The 13010-nt window shown below is 44.8% G+C and overlaps 1 protein-coding gene across 2 annotated transcripts in view; it reads right to left on the bottom strand.

Annotated features, from left to right (window-relative positions):
* Positions 1–3347: 3347 nt before the first annotated feature.
* Positions 3348–13010, bottom strand: part of LOC135255844 (polycomb group RING finger protein 3-like) — a 41443-nt gene continuing 31780 nt past the window's right edge. For both annotated transcript variants that reach the window (XM_064337548.1, XM_064337547.1), the window contains 3 exons: positions 11579–11716; positions 9788–9868; positions 3348–9154 (listed from right to left, as the gene is read on the bottom strand). In XM_064337548.1, coding sequence (XP_064193618.1) covers positions 9107–9154; positions 9788–9868; positions 11579–11716 — 267 coding nt within the window. In that variant the 3' untranslated portion in view covers positions 3348–9106. The remainder of the gene's footprint in view (positions 9155–9787; positions 9869–11578; positions 11717–13010) is intronic.

Genomic DNA, 13010 nt, shown 5'->3' with positions numbered 1-13010 from the left:
TCTATAAACCTCTTTTCACTTGGAAGACTGACTGACTAAGTCAGAGAGGCTGAAATGGCTGCCAGTGAACGCAGAGAACAGGACATTCAGCCACCGGCGTCCTAAACGCCTCTGTGAACGAGAGCTCGCCGCGAAGACTGGGAAAGAGAAAAGGTCTGTCGGGTCAGGTAAACATCGCCCCGGTCAGGTCCGCCCGCACAGACAGCACTGAGAAGAGAGCGAGGCAGACGCGATGGCGGATGTGCGCGAATAAAAGGCATCGCTCTCTCTCTCTCCGCTCCTGCTGCTATTCAGCTGTGTGTGAACGCTGTGTTTGGAGAGAGGGAGTGAATGGGGAGTTATGACTGAATGAATGAACGGATGAGTGAATGGGGAGTTATGAATGAATGAATGAATGGATGGATGGATGGATGAGTGAATGGGGAGTTATGAAGGAATGAATGAATGAATCGTTGCATTTGTATAGCATGAACGAATGAATCGTTGCATTTATAGAGGACTTTTCCGAACGCCCAAACTGCTTTACAGTGATGAGTGGGAACTCACCTCACCCACTACCAATGTGTAGCACCCACCTGGGTGTGTTATGTGATGGAGCCGTGTGGAGCTCAGGCTCAGTGAGAGCTGTGTTCAGTACACAGTCAAAAAATGTAAATATTACCCAATACCCTGCATTTTCCCCAGGGGAATGCCGAATTGTGTGCCTGAGTTCGTAGCCATGCGTGTGCAGCCCTCCTGTCAAACTGCCGTTTCTTTTTCCCCAACGCAGTCCACCAATCAGAGGCATGCAGACTCTGAGTGGGAGGAGGAGACGAATGCAGCAGCTTGTGCAGGCAGACCACGGGAACGCGACTGACCAGAGGGGGCGCCGGTGTGCATAAACGTCCGGCTGACCGAAATCCCCTCCAAGTGGTGGGGGAAAAAACCCCATCTTACTGGCAAGAATGTGTGCTTCATTAATTAATAACGTGGGATTCCTGATTTATCTGATGAACGGTTGAATATACCGTTGCCATCGCCCAGTGAGCGATAGAAACTTATGGAAAGATGAAAGGAGGAGAAAAGACGAGTGGGGCCCCCTTGTGAAAACCGGGGCACAGTCAGCGCTTTATTAACGCAAGTGCTTTTGGCTTTCTTCTCTTTACTTCTTTATTTTCACTTTCACACACACGCACGCGCACGCACACACACACACACACACACACAAAACCCTGCTCCATAAGAACCACTCAGTGCACCTTTAAGGGAATAAAAAATGTTCTCAAAAAACAATCAATATGTCTGGCAATTAATCTGAAGCCTCGGGGTATTGAACGTGAATGAAAGTTTGCAAATCGTCTCTCAGTGTTTCATTTGCAGCGGTCTTTGCCGAAAGTAGTTGAGCGCAAGATACGCGTTGTTGGGTTAAAAAAAAAAAAAAAAAAATTCTAAAACTTTTTTTTCTGTCTGAGGCCGCAGTGTTCTGTGAAAGGCAGGGCCATGCATTTAAATCAAGCAGAGTGAACCGCAGGAAATATAAAACGTCTCTATAGATGCTGCCTCAGCGGGAGTGGGGAAATTATATTCGCGGTATTCGAAGTGGGACGCGTTTTGTAAGGATCCGGTGAATGAATCTTAAAAGCCGAAAGTCATAAAAGTTGATGATGACATAAATGAGGAATGTGTATCTGGGCTCCAGCTCCTGTGCAAACAAGCCCGAGCCGAACGCGTCCGTGTCCCCCGTGCTTCTCCACCCGTCAAATTAAAAGCCCAGAGCTCTCTCCATGTCGCGGTTCTGCCGTCTTTCAGAAGTCTGTGACTGTGGTTCATACAGGGAGCTGCCTGCAACAAGGAGGCGTAGGAGAAAAGCCCAAAATCACCGTGTGGCCTTATGTGTTCATTCATTATCCTTACCCGCTTATCCTGGGCAGGGTCCATCCATTATCTATACCCACCTATCCCGGGCATCCTGTGGGCAATTTAGAGCCTCCAATTAGCCTGACCTGCATTGTCTTTGGACTGTGGGAGTAAACCGGCCTGCCCAGAAGAAACCCACAGGGAGAACATACTAACTCCACACAGAGAGGCTCAGGCCAGATTCAGACCCAGCACCTTCTTGGCCTTAAATGTAAATCTTCGAAAGGAAGATGCTGTTAATGGTATAAATGGCTCCGTACGCTCCGAGCGGTCTTCGGTTCCAGGACTATCCAGCGTGATGTTTAAGTCTTATCACGCCCCTGTGCCGCTGAGCTAAATCGCTTTCGAGCCGGAGTCGCCAGAACGCGGCAGACGGGGGTCGATCAATAGAGAGAGCGGGGTAGAGATCAGAAAATCCATAGCTGTGGGGGAACAGCCCGGGCCTCTGTACACATGGCTCATATTTCCTAAAAGACTGATGCAGCGGATTAGGCAGCTAAAAGGAAAAAAAAAAAAATCATAAACAACGTTGATGTTCAGCAGCCCGAGGCCTCCTAGCCGTCTTTAGGTTGGGGTGCGAGGCCTATATTTGTTTTTTGTTTTTTTTTGTTTTTTTTGCGTGTTGCGAGTCATTATCCACACGGGCAATTTCCTCAGAGATGCAACGCTTGCAACGATAAGAAATCCTTTCAAATTAAAACACTAAAAAAAAATGTGAGTTGTGACACGATTCGTAGCAAACCACCCCCCCTCCCCACACACACCCCCACAGCAATTAACTTGATATCCCATCAATCCGCGCTTGGTTTGTAGTTAATAAATTGAGATGAAGGGAGCAGCCATAAAGGATGCAGCTGCACACTGCGTCTGGTGTAGCTGAGTGATTGATTCTCAAAGCAAACCAGAGTTCCACCAGCATGTAGAATCCTGACGAGCTCTATTCATAAACCGCAGGCTTTTATTCACTGGAGTTCTCATACCGATTTCTGACACGCATCTGAAGACAGAAAATGGACACGCACAAACGTGTTCTAGCAGCTTTGGTCCTGGGGGTGCCACGATGGTGCGGGTCACCCTCACACCCTTATGAAGCAAGGCCTGTCCATCCTTACCTATTACTGTAGCAAAGCAGCCGCACGTCCACACTAGGGATGCCAGACATCCGGTTTTCGACCATAATGTCCGGTTTTCAAATCATTTATACACGTCCGGTTTGCGGACCAGGCCGGACAATGTAATTCCCAGTCAGAATAACTGATGGAAGGAAATTTGTGTTAGTTTCAAAAGAATTGCCCCCCTGGTCCTGTAGAATGTTGGATCTGAGCGGGAAGAGCATTGTGGGTACGGACAGCAGGAACAGGAGGCTTATCAGAGAAAGCGGAACATTTGGACAGCTTTCATACTGTACGCAGTCCATCTGGAATACAAATAAAAACCACAGCAGCCTGGGGCTCTTTAAAAGGCATTTATTAATGAAACGAGCACTCTTAAATTTGACAAAATTCTTCCTTTTTTTTCTTTACGCATGTGAGAAAAACAAACAGCTCTGCTCTCTTTGATATTCCGCTCGGACTCCAGCGCTCCTCGTACATGGCAACGAAAATGAGTCCTCTTTCATCATATGTGCAATAAATAATCAATAAAAAAAGAAGAGAAACAACAAAAAGAAAAGACACTGGAATAAGTGCCCGTGTTTGGAATTTTAAAAATCTTCCCACACACATCACGGATCGACATTTATAAGCAAAGAGACAACACAAGATAAATTCACGGTTTTGTTTGTCTGCTTTAGTGTAATCTGAGATTCCCGGTTCCAGCGAGTGGGAACCAGAAGGACAATTTGAGACCTGAGGAAGTTGCTTTTTTTTTTCCTTTTTTTCTGAAAGTTTTCAGCTGAAATTTTCAACCATCTGAGAAAGCTTATATTGCACATTTCTTCTTTTTTAACCCACAAACTGATGTCACTGACCTGTCGACGCTTTCAAAAGACCTCATTCCCAAAAGAAGCAAACATTTGAATGTTTGCAGCACACAGAAAACAATAATACAATAACCACAATGATAAAAAAACACAAAACCACAGAATAATGCTCTAAATGTAAAAATAGTAAAGTCTGCAATTTAGTTGATAGACGTCTCTAGAAAGTTTTGCACCGACCGCAATTGAGATAGTTAGCTGTTACTGAAAACTGCAATTTCAAAACCAGATCCCCTCTATAACGAAAACGAACGTAAAACACAAAATATGAACGCAAGCTCCTTATTGGACGACAGAGTTCCAGAACATGCATGTCCAGTAAAACAGTTTCCCTTTTTTTTTTTGTTTTTTTGATTGGCAGCTGATGTATGGCTCACGGGGGCTTTGTGACAGTGAAGGCTGGTTGCTGTGGCAACACGTGTAGGCCGGCCCATCTCACAGACGCACATCCCATCGAACACCCTCAACTGCCAAAAGCACCTTGTTGCTTTTCTTTTTTTTTTTGTCAGGGTTGCTAAACTGTCACTGTCAAGCTGGTGCAGTCTATGTATGCCCTGGCTGTTGGGTCAAAATAATATTTTATCATGATAAAAAAAACTAAAATAAAAAAAGGAAAAATGTATCAAAATCCCCTCCAAAAAACTAGACACTAAGAAGGACAGTCATACTGGTTAAGGTTCCCTCTCTGGTTTATAAACTAGAAAAAAAAAGTATATTCCTGCAGTGTGTACAGTTAACATTAAAGACATCCAGGGCTGTAAACTGTAATAAGAGGACACTTTGCTTCCCAAACTACTGCTTCACTTGGCAAACGATGCTGGAGGACATTAAGTATTATCCAGACTCTACTCTATTCCACAGTATCCGGGCGGTCATGGGATAACCTGGACTTCAGAATGGCCTATCTCGATTGAAAAACTGCAAATACATCAATTATAACCTGCAAGCACCTTTCCTGGGCATATACAAGAAAATGGAAGTAGCAATAGGAGCTAATCAATCCAAGAGTCTCACACTAAGTGTCCCTATTCACTCCGATACAGCTGCCCGGTTAACTACCACTGAACACGCCAAGATTCATCATGTTCTTCAAAGATACAGCAATGATCCTCCTCTGACTAAAAAGCCTTGATACTTGATACTTTCATTCTCAATTGATCCGATTTGCGCACACACACAGATACACACACACACACACACAAAAACAAACACAAAAACAAACAAAAAAAAAAGAAAATCACATCTCTCCTGAAGACTGAGGAACGGACAGTTTAGCAAACCCCCCGAAAAGGGCGACACTGAGAAGACAAAATGGCCGAGCAAGATGGCGCGTTTCTGGAGACGAGCCTGGAAGCCCACAGCGTTCCGACCAGAGGCTGACCAGCACCGTGCTGAGTTCATGCTGTAGATATCTGAGCACCATCGACGTTGAGTTGATACCGTAAATACACGAGCACCATCGGCGTTGAGTTCATACTGTAAAATACGCGAGCACCATCGGCGTTGAGTTCATACTGTAAAATACGCGAGCACCATCGACGTTGAATTCATACTGTAAAATACGCGAGCACCATCGACGTTGAGCTCATATTGTACACACGCGAGCACCATCGGCAGCTTCTGATTCTGCCAAACGTGGGTGGGCCAACCGTCACCATGGAAACACTCTGCCCCAAAACTCCATCCCAGAGCTCAATGGACACCTGAACGGCACTCACCAGAGTACTAAATACAAAAACAAACTTAAAAAAAAGAAGAAATTTAAATATGTGCCTTTGTCCAATAACAACAGTTTTTTTTTAAAAGCCACAGATACTGTTTATACACAAACTGACACAGATCTTCCGGTTTGAAACATATAACTTGTGCTAAACACTTTAGCAAACTTTTGAGATTCTTTAGCAAAGGTGAGGATGACAAAATAAAACCCAAATATTACCAGTCATGTGACAAATGTATATTGCTTCTTTAATCATCAGCCTTGAAAAAAGATTTTTTAAAAACTGATGGACAATAACTTGGCTTTTCTGAGGATATAATCCAGGTAGCACAATAATACGTAATTCATCGTTCATAAATATTTTTTAAAATGCGTGAGAAAAATGTTAAATTCATATGGCTGTCCATCACTGCTTGCCTAGGCTGAATTAACAACGCACCTGTTAAGACGACATCTCACCTTGGTGTCTGACACCACCTGTCTCTACTCCAGTCTATATAAACTCGTATCTGGCTCTATGCGCAATGGGGATCTGAATAATCCACCGTGTTTATGTATAATCTGAAAAATAAAAAAATGAGATTTCTTACTGGATTAAAAACCCGATGCTAGTCCCAGCTAAGTATTGTATTGGTTAAGGAATACCGAAGTAAGCAAGTCCATCATGGTAACCCCATTTTGCGTCAACAGATTCTGACATCCTAACCTGACACATTGGTTTCCGTTACTTTGAATGAAATTCAAAGTTGCCCATTTCATCAACTCCTCAACATAAATGGCTGAATGTTTTCTAATCTCCGGAAACCATCCTTAATTTTAATTTAATTTAATGTATTGTTTATAGATTCATGGTGATTTGCTTCGACAATCTTTTTTTTTAAATTTAAAAAACAGGGTAAATGACGTAATCGTCTAGGTAAGATATAGAAATACGTAAAAGATAAAGTCACTGCGCGCATTTAGAGGACGGGGGGGATCAAGATAAATCTTTTAGAGAGCGTGGCAACCAATCAGGGGCTAAACATATGAGTTACTTGCATACAAAATATCTTTCAAAAAAAGCACCTTTCAAATCAGGGAATCATTCAGAAAAGAGTAAAATCATGGAAGGCAGAACTTTAACTGAGATACTCTTCCTGTTTTGTGGTAGAGTAAAAAACCTTAATTATTTTTTAGCCATGTTTGTTTCTGGGAAATGTTAGCCTTAAAGGCTAACGTGAGCTGGGTCTGACGTATGTCTGCAATTTCAAATCGTTTGCTTCCTTGTGATTCTAGACACATAAAACGTTACAATTCACTTTGGTCTTCAGAATATCTGTGTGTACAGAAAAAGAATTTTACACGGTATATAGTGAGGTTAGGGAAGGGCCCGTCAAAAAGTCTTTGCATATCTGAACAGTGTCATTTTATCAGTGAGTTAGATTTAAATTTTTCTGGAAACACCAAGTAAACAATTTAATGCCATCCCAAAACTTTTCTTAAAAGTAATATGAATTTTTTCGTTTTTACATTTTAAGGTACATATTACAACCAAAAACAAAAAACAAAAAAAGGAGACAATTTTTTTCCCCCCATTGCATGTAAATGGCTTCGGCTTATTGAGTAATAAAAATTCCTAATTTGCATTCAAACAGCGTTTCTGGATGGAAGGCAGGTGCGGGTGGAGCTGGGCAGAGCCCAGAGCCTTTGGCACCGAAGCTGGATCTCCGGTGAGAAATGGTTCGGTTCCCAGAGGCTGCCCTTTGGACCCAATGCACACTCTGCAGGATGGAAATTTAAAATGATCGCGCATTTCTTATGCATGAGGCTGTAGGTCATTTGATTTGCTGAGAGGGCTGCTATAACTGCCAAACGTGACAGGGGCGAGGACAATGAAAGGATGGATGGAGGGAGAGAGGGGGGAGGGGGGGGGAGGGAGAGAGAAAGGGAGAGAGAGGGAAGAGGGCAGGGCAGAAGGGAGGGAGGGAGAGAGAAAGAGGGAAGGAAGCAGGGAGGGGGAGAGAGAGGGAAGAAGGCAGGAAGGCAGCGATGGGGAGAGAGAGAGAGGAAGGGAAGGAGGGAGAGAGGGAGACAGAGAGAGGGAGGGAGGGAGAAAGAGAGAGAGAGATCTGCTCAGAATGATGGATAGATATGACCCTTCCCTTGCATCAGGAGTCCACTGCTAGATTTTTTTGGCGTGTCCGACCATGTAATACGCACTCGTATTCTCGAATAAAGAAGCTGGAATGTATTTAAAATGCAAATTCATCTTAGCTTGCTGCCCCCTCTCCCCCCAAACTGCAATTATAGCAATTATAGCACTTTTGGAAAACATGCCTAGAACTCTCTCAAAACCTCTCGTAATCACTTTTTATATACAATACTGATATATAGGACATAAGTTACTATGCAACAAAAAAAAATAAAAAAATGTAATTCATCATATTCACAATTGAAATTAAAAAGGATAAAGAATTCCCGGAGACAATATATAACTCATATAAACAGTTTAGAAATTATGTAATATATATATATTCTTTTTTACTCTCTCTGGCCTTTAGGGTTGTAAGTCTGGGTAATAGTGTGGGGAAAGTAAAATGTTTGATCTGCATGGGCTGTTTGTAAGCACAGTGGATATTTAACACAAGGATTGGGTTACAGCAAAGCAAGGAGAGCTTAGCATGGATAGTTGTAAAATTAATATTAATAATAATAATAATAATAATAATAATAATAATAATAATAATTCTCACGCAACTCCTTGCTTTCTGGTTCTTGTGTAAAGAAAGCACCGGTACTGTCTCTTCCACTCTAACATATGTACAAAAGTATAAATATACGCTTTCTTAAATTTTCACATATCTAGGACATAGCGGGACACAAGGCCTCCCTGTTCTCCTTGCACCCCACCCCCCATCCTCCCCACATTTGAAACATGGATTTGTGTTCCTGGTTGTGTTTTGGGTTTGTGTTCCTTGTCGTGTTTTGGTTTGTGTTCTTGGTTGTGTGTTCCTGGTCATGTTTTGGGTTTGTGTTCCTGGTTGTGTGTTCCTGGTTGTGGTTTGGTTTGTATCCCTAGTTGTGTGTTCCTGGTTGTGTTTTGGTTTGTGTTCCCGGTCATGTTTTGGGTTTGTGTTCCTGGTTGTGTGTTCCTGGTCATGTTTTGGGTTTGTGTTCCTGGTTGTGTGTTCCTGGTTGTGTTTTGGGTTTGTGTTCCTGGTTGTGTGTTCCTGGTTGTGTTTTGGGTTTGTGTTCCTGGTTGTGTGTTCCTGGTTGTGTTTTGGGTTTGTGTTTTGGGTTTGTGTTTTGGGTTTGTGTTTTGGGTTTGTGTTCCTGGTTGTGTGTTCCTGGTTGTGTTTTGGTTTGTGTTCCCGGTCGCGTTTTGCTGGTCGGGGAGAGGCAGACTTGCAGGTTGTCCTGTGGGTTTTGACGCACCATGAGTCGGGGGGGTGATAGTCTCTGCATTATGCAGTGCAGTCCTGGGCCTGGGGGCGGGGGTGTGGGGGGGGGGGTTCCAGGGGGGGGCCCGCTTCCTACAGCAAATCCATTTTGGGTCTGTAGTAGAGCAGGAGGGGGGACTTCTGTAGAGAAAGAGAAACACGCAGGGTGTAAAACACAGGGGGTCAAAACAAGGCAGTAAAGAGATACTTTCTGGCCACATAAATTCCACGATACTTAACTTGAACTACACGTCATAACGAATGACACATGGATGACACAACACCTGCCGTAACCAGCCGTGAGAGCTTGTTAGTGTGTCTGACAAACATGATACCAATGCAATAAATATGTCATATTCTTCAACCGCTACGAGTACGTATCAACCGCTTACCAATAACTAATTATAACAAACTAACCGGGACATGCATTACTACAGTGTCCAGCATTCATTATAACCTGTAATGCACTGTAATACACTGCCGTGACTGGTTATGACAGGTGTTATAGCGCCCTTATGGAGGCTCTATGCAGGCTTTATGGCAGTATAGCTGCAGTAAAGTGGCTGGGTGAATTCCCCCGCTGCTTCACTGCTTGGGTAAGCCGTCGGAAAACCACTAAGAGTGTTCAGGAGAGCGGAGAGAAGTCATTAAAGACAGGAAGCGGGGGGGATGTTATATCCTCTGTGCAGCACTGCTCTCTGGACACAGCCCAAAGCACTCTCTCTTTAGCTTTATCTCTTGATAAGACAACACCCTGTAATAAGCTGCACTTGCCTTAAATCTCCACCGGGTCACCACGACAAATTTCAGTGTGTGGTCCTTTCCCAAAATCTCTTCGTTGCATAAAATGTCGAGCTGGTGAGAGAACATATTAAAGCCATTTTAAAAAATCATATTCTCTGTCTTTCACACACACACGAACACACACGCACACAGTCACACTCTCTCACACACACTCACACACACACTCACACTCACTCACAGTAAATTACACACACAGAAACAATCTATTTAAATGTATATATGGCACATAAACATATGAATCACATATGCATTATGGGAGTGATACATTAGGCTGCTTTACTTAATCAGACTCAATGTCAGACTCCAAACCCTGATGGAGGAGGAGTTATATGCAATGAATGTTTGACGGTGCTGATGGGAAATGCAGTCTGAGGAGATGTTTAAACTACACCTCCCAGCAGCACCTCAGGAATAATGATCACAATTTCCTCATTTTAATAGGTGCCACTATTTGCTCAGCCAGCCAGGGCTCATGCTACTTAAATCAACAGTTTTGTGGAGACAATACACAGGCTCTCCAAGCACCGTGGGACTCAGACACCCTGCTGCTGAGACAACATCCATCTAAGCGCAGAGACACTTCACTTTGTTTTGTAAGTACCCAGGGGTGTAGAAAATAGGGCAACATGGAGGGGGAGGGGGATTAAAGAGAAAAGTAAAGAACTGTTGTTTTTTCTTCCCAATCTAAAATAATTCAGAGATTTTATGAGGAACAATGAGTCATGCTGCTCTATCGGGGGAACAAAGTTTTTGGACACGAAGCAGCGATTCAGTTCTCTTCCCTCTTGTGTGCGTAATGAAAAGCCTTTTAACCGTCACTGTTCACAGTCAGGAGGTCAGCGGCGAGGGGAAATCTGGACTGAGATTCGCAACAGAGCGTTTCCGACTGAAGTTCACCCGCACAGGCAGCTGCAGACAGGTCCTGCTGAATATTTAAAACCGCATTTAACGCTTAGTTACGTTCCCAAAACTCAGTCGCAGGCTGACGGGGCAGGGATTAGGGATTGTGGTGGGGTGGGGGGGGGGGGGTATCCTGTCGGATTTCTTCAGTAAATCTACAGTGACCGCGGAGAGGATGTGCAATCAGAGCACAATCAGCGACCAATCAGCACGCACATCGGTCCTGCAAGAGCGGTCGCAGTGACATCATCACAACGCTTAAGCCAAAAATGACGCACCACGATCGGGAAGGACAGAACTCATCTCTGCCGCTGTGAGGCACAGACAGGGGGACAGAGGAGAGGGTCGGTCATACCGCTGTGAGGCACAGACAGGGGGACAGAGGAGAGGGTCGGTCATACCGCTGTGAGGCACAGACAGGGGGACAGAGGAAGGGCCGGTCATACCGCTGTGAGGCACAGACAGGGGACAGGGAGAGGGTCGGTCATACCGCTGTGAGGCACAGACAGGGGGACAGAGGAGAGGGTCGGTCATACCGCTGTGAGGCACAGACAGGGGGACAGAGGAAGGGCCGGTCATACCGCTGTGAGGCACAGACAGGGGGACAGGGGAGAGGGTCGGTCATACCGCTGTGAGGCACAGACAGGGGGACAGAGGAAGGGCCGGTCATACCGCTGTGAGGCACAGACAGGGGGACAGGGGAGAGGGTCGGTCATACCGCTGTGAGGCACAGACAGGGGGACAGGGGAAGGGCCGGTCATACCGCTGTGAGGCACAGACAGGGGGACAGAGGAGAGGGTCGGTCATACACCTCTGAGGCACAGACAGGGGTCAGAGGAGAGGGTCGGTCATACACCTCACCTCGTTAAACGACGTCAGGTTGAGCTTTTTGGCGATGAACTTTTTGAGGTGCAGGACGGTGGCTTGCGCTGAGCATCGAATCCACTTCCTCTTCAGACCTCTGAGCTTACTGCTGTTACACTCCAAACAGATACTGACCTGAGAGAGAGAGAGAGAGATACTGCTTCTGAATGTCCTATTAGGACAAGGACCAACAGCCCCAATTGCGGCTCAATATGTCTCAGCCTGCCATAACCTGAGGGACACTGAGTGACCATCAAACAGAATTATAATTATCTATTTATTTATTATTTTTATTATTAATAATAATAATAATAATAATAATAATAATAATAATAATAATATTTTATTTTTTTAATTTTTTAATTTTTTTTATTTATTTATTTATTTTAATAGAATGTTCATTACTAGTATTCCACTGTAAATATGTATTTTTAATTGATTTACGATGCTTTGGCAATATGTACCTATGTATTTCCTGCCAATAAAGCAATTTGAATTTGAATTTGAATTACTGCTGTTACACTACAGATACTGACCTGTGTGTGTGTGTGTGTGAGAGAGAGAGAGGGAGAGAGAGAGAGAGAGAGAGAGAGAGAGAGAGAGAGAGAGAGAGAGAGAGAGAGATACTGGTGTTACACTCCAAACAGATACTGGCCTGTGTGAGAGAGAGAGACACAAAGAGAGGGAGAGAGAGAAAATGAGAAAGCGATAAAGAGGAAAAAAAGAGAGATACTACTGTTACACTCCACACAGACGACCTGACCTGAGCCCTGAGATTGAGAGATAGAGGAGAGCGAGCGAGCGAGAGAGCGAGAGAAAGAGAGAGAATAATACAGTGTTCCGCAGTCCTCGTTCAGTATTCCGTGCACAACCGTTATTTATCTTGCCGCACTAACATTTCCTCCTGCCGCCCCCCCCCCCACCCCCTTACTTTCAGGCGTGTGTGCGTGCGCTAGAGAAATAGCTCCCCTCTGCACCCCCCCCCCCATCCCCCCCCCAGAACTCAACTGTGTCTGAAATTGGAAACACAAGCAGGGCGGCGTGACTGGGCCACCGCCACCCGCCCTGGCTCTCTCACCGCGGAGCTGCGTCGGGCGAGCGACCGGAGGAGACTCTCACTCTACACGCCGCCGAGCGCTACGCTAACGCGCCGATTTAAAAAAAGAAACAAAGAAAAAAACAGAAACAGCGCTCCTGAGAGCTCAAAAGGGCGAGGGGAGGGCGCGCTGCAGCCGAACCGAACCAAGCCGATCGTGAGCTACATCTGAAATTTACCTGTCCCGCCTGAACACCTGGAGCTCCGCTTCGGCTTTCCTCATTTCTATTCTAAGAAGAGGAAAAAAAACCCCAAGCCTAATCTAAACCGAAAAGAAGCATTCACAACAACAACAACAACAACAAAAACCTCCACCAAGCCCTGTGTTTCTGT

The sequence above is a fragment of the Anguilla rostrata genome, chromosome 5, assembly GCF_018555375.3.
Source record: "Anguilla rostrata isolate EN2019 chromosome 5, ASM1855537v3, whole genome shotgun sequence".
NCBI lineage: Eukaryota > Metazoa > Chordata > Actinopteri > Anguilliformes > Anguillidae > Anguilla > Anguilla rostrata.
Note: the sequence above shows the minus strand (reverse complement) of the source record. Positions and strands in the feature narration are given on the sequence as shown.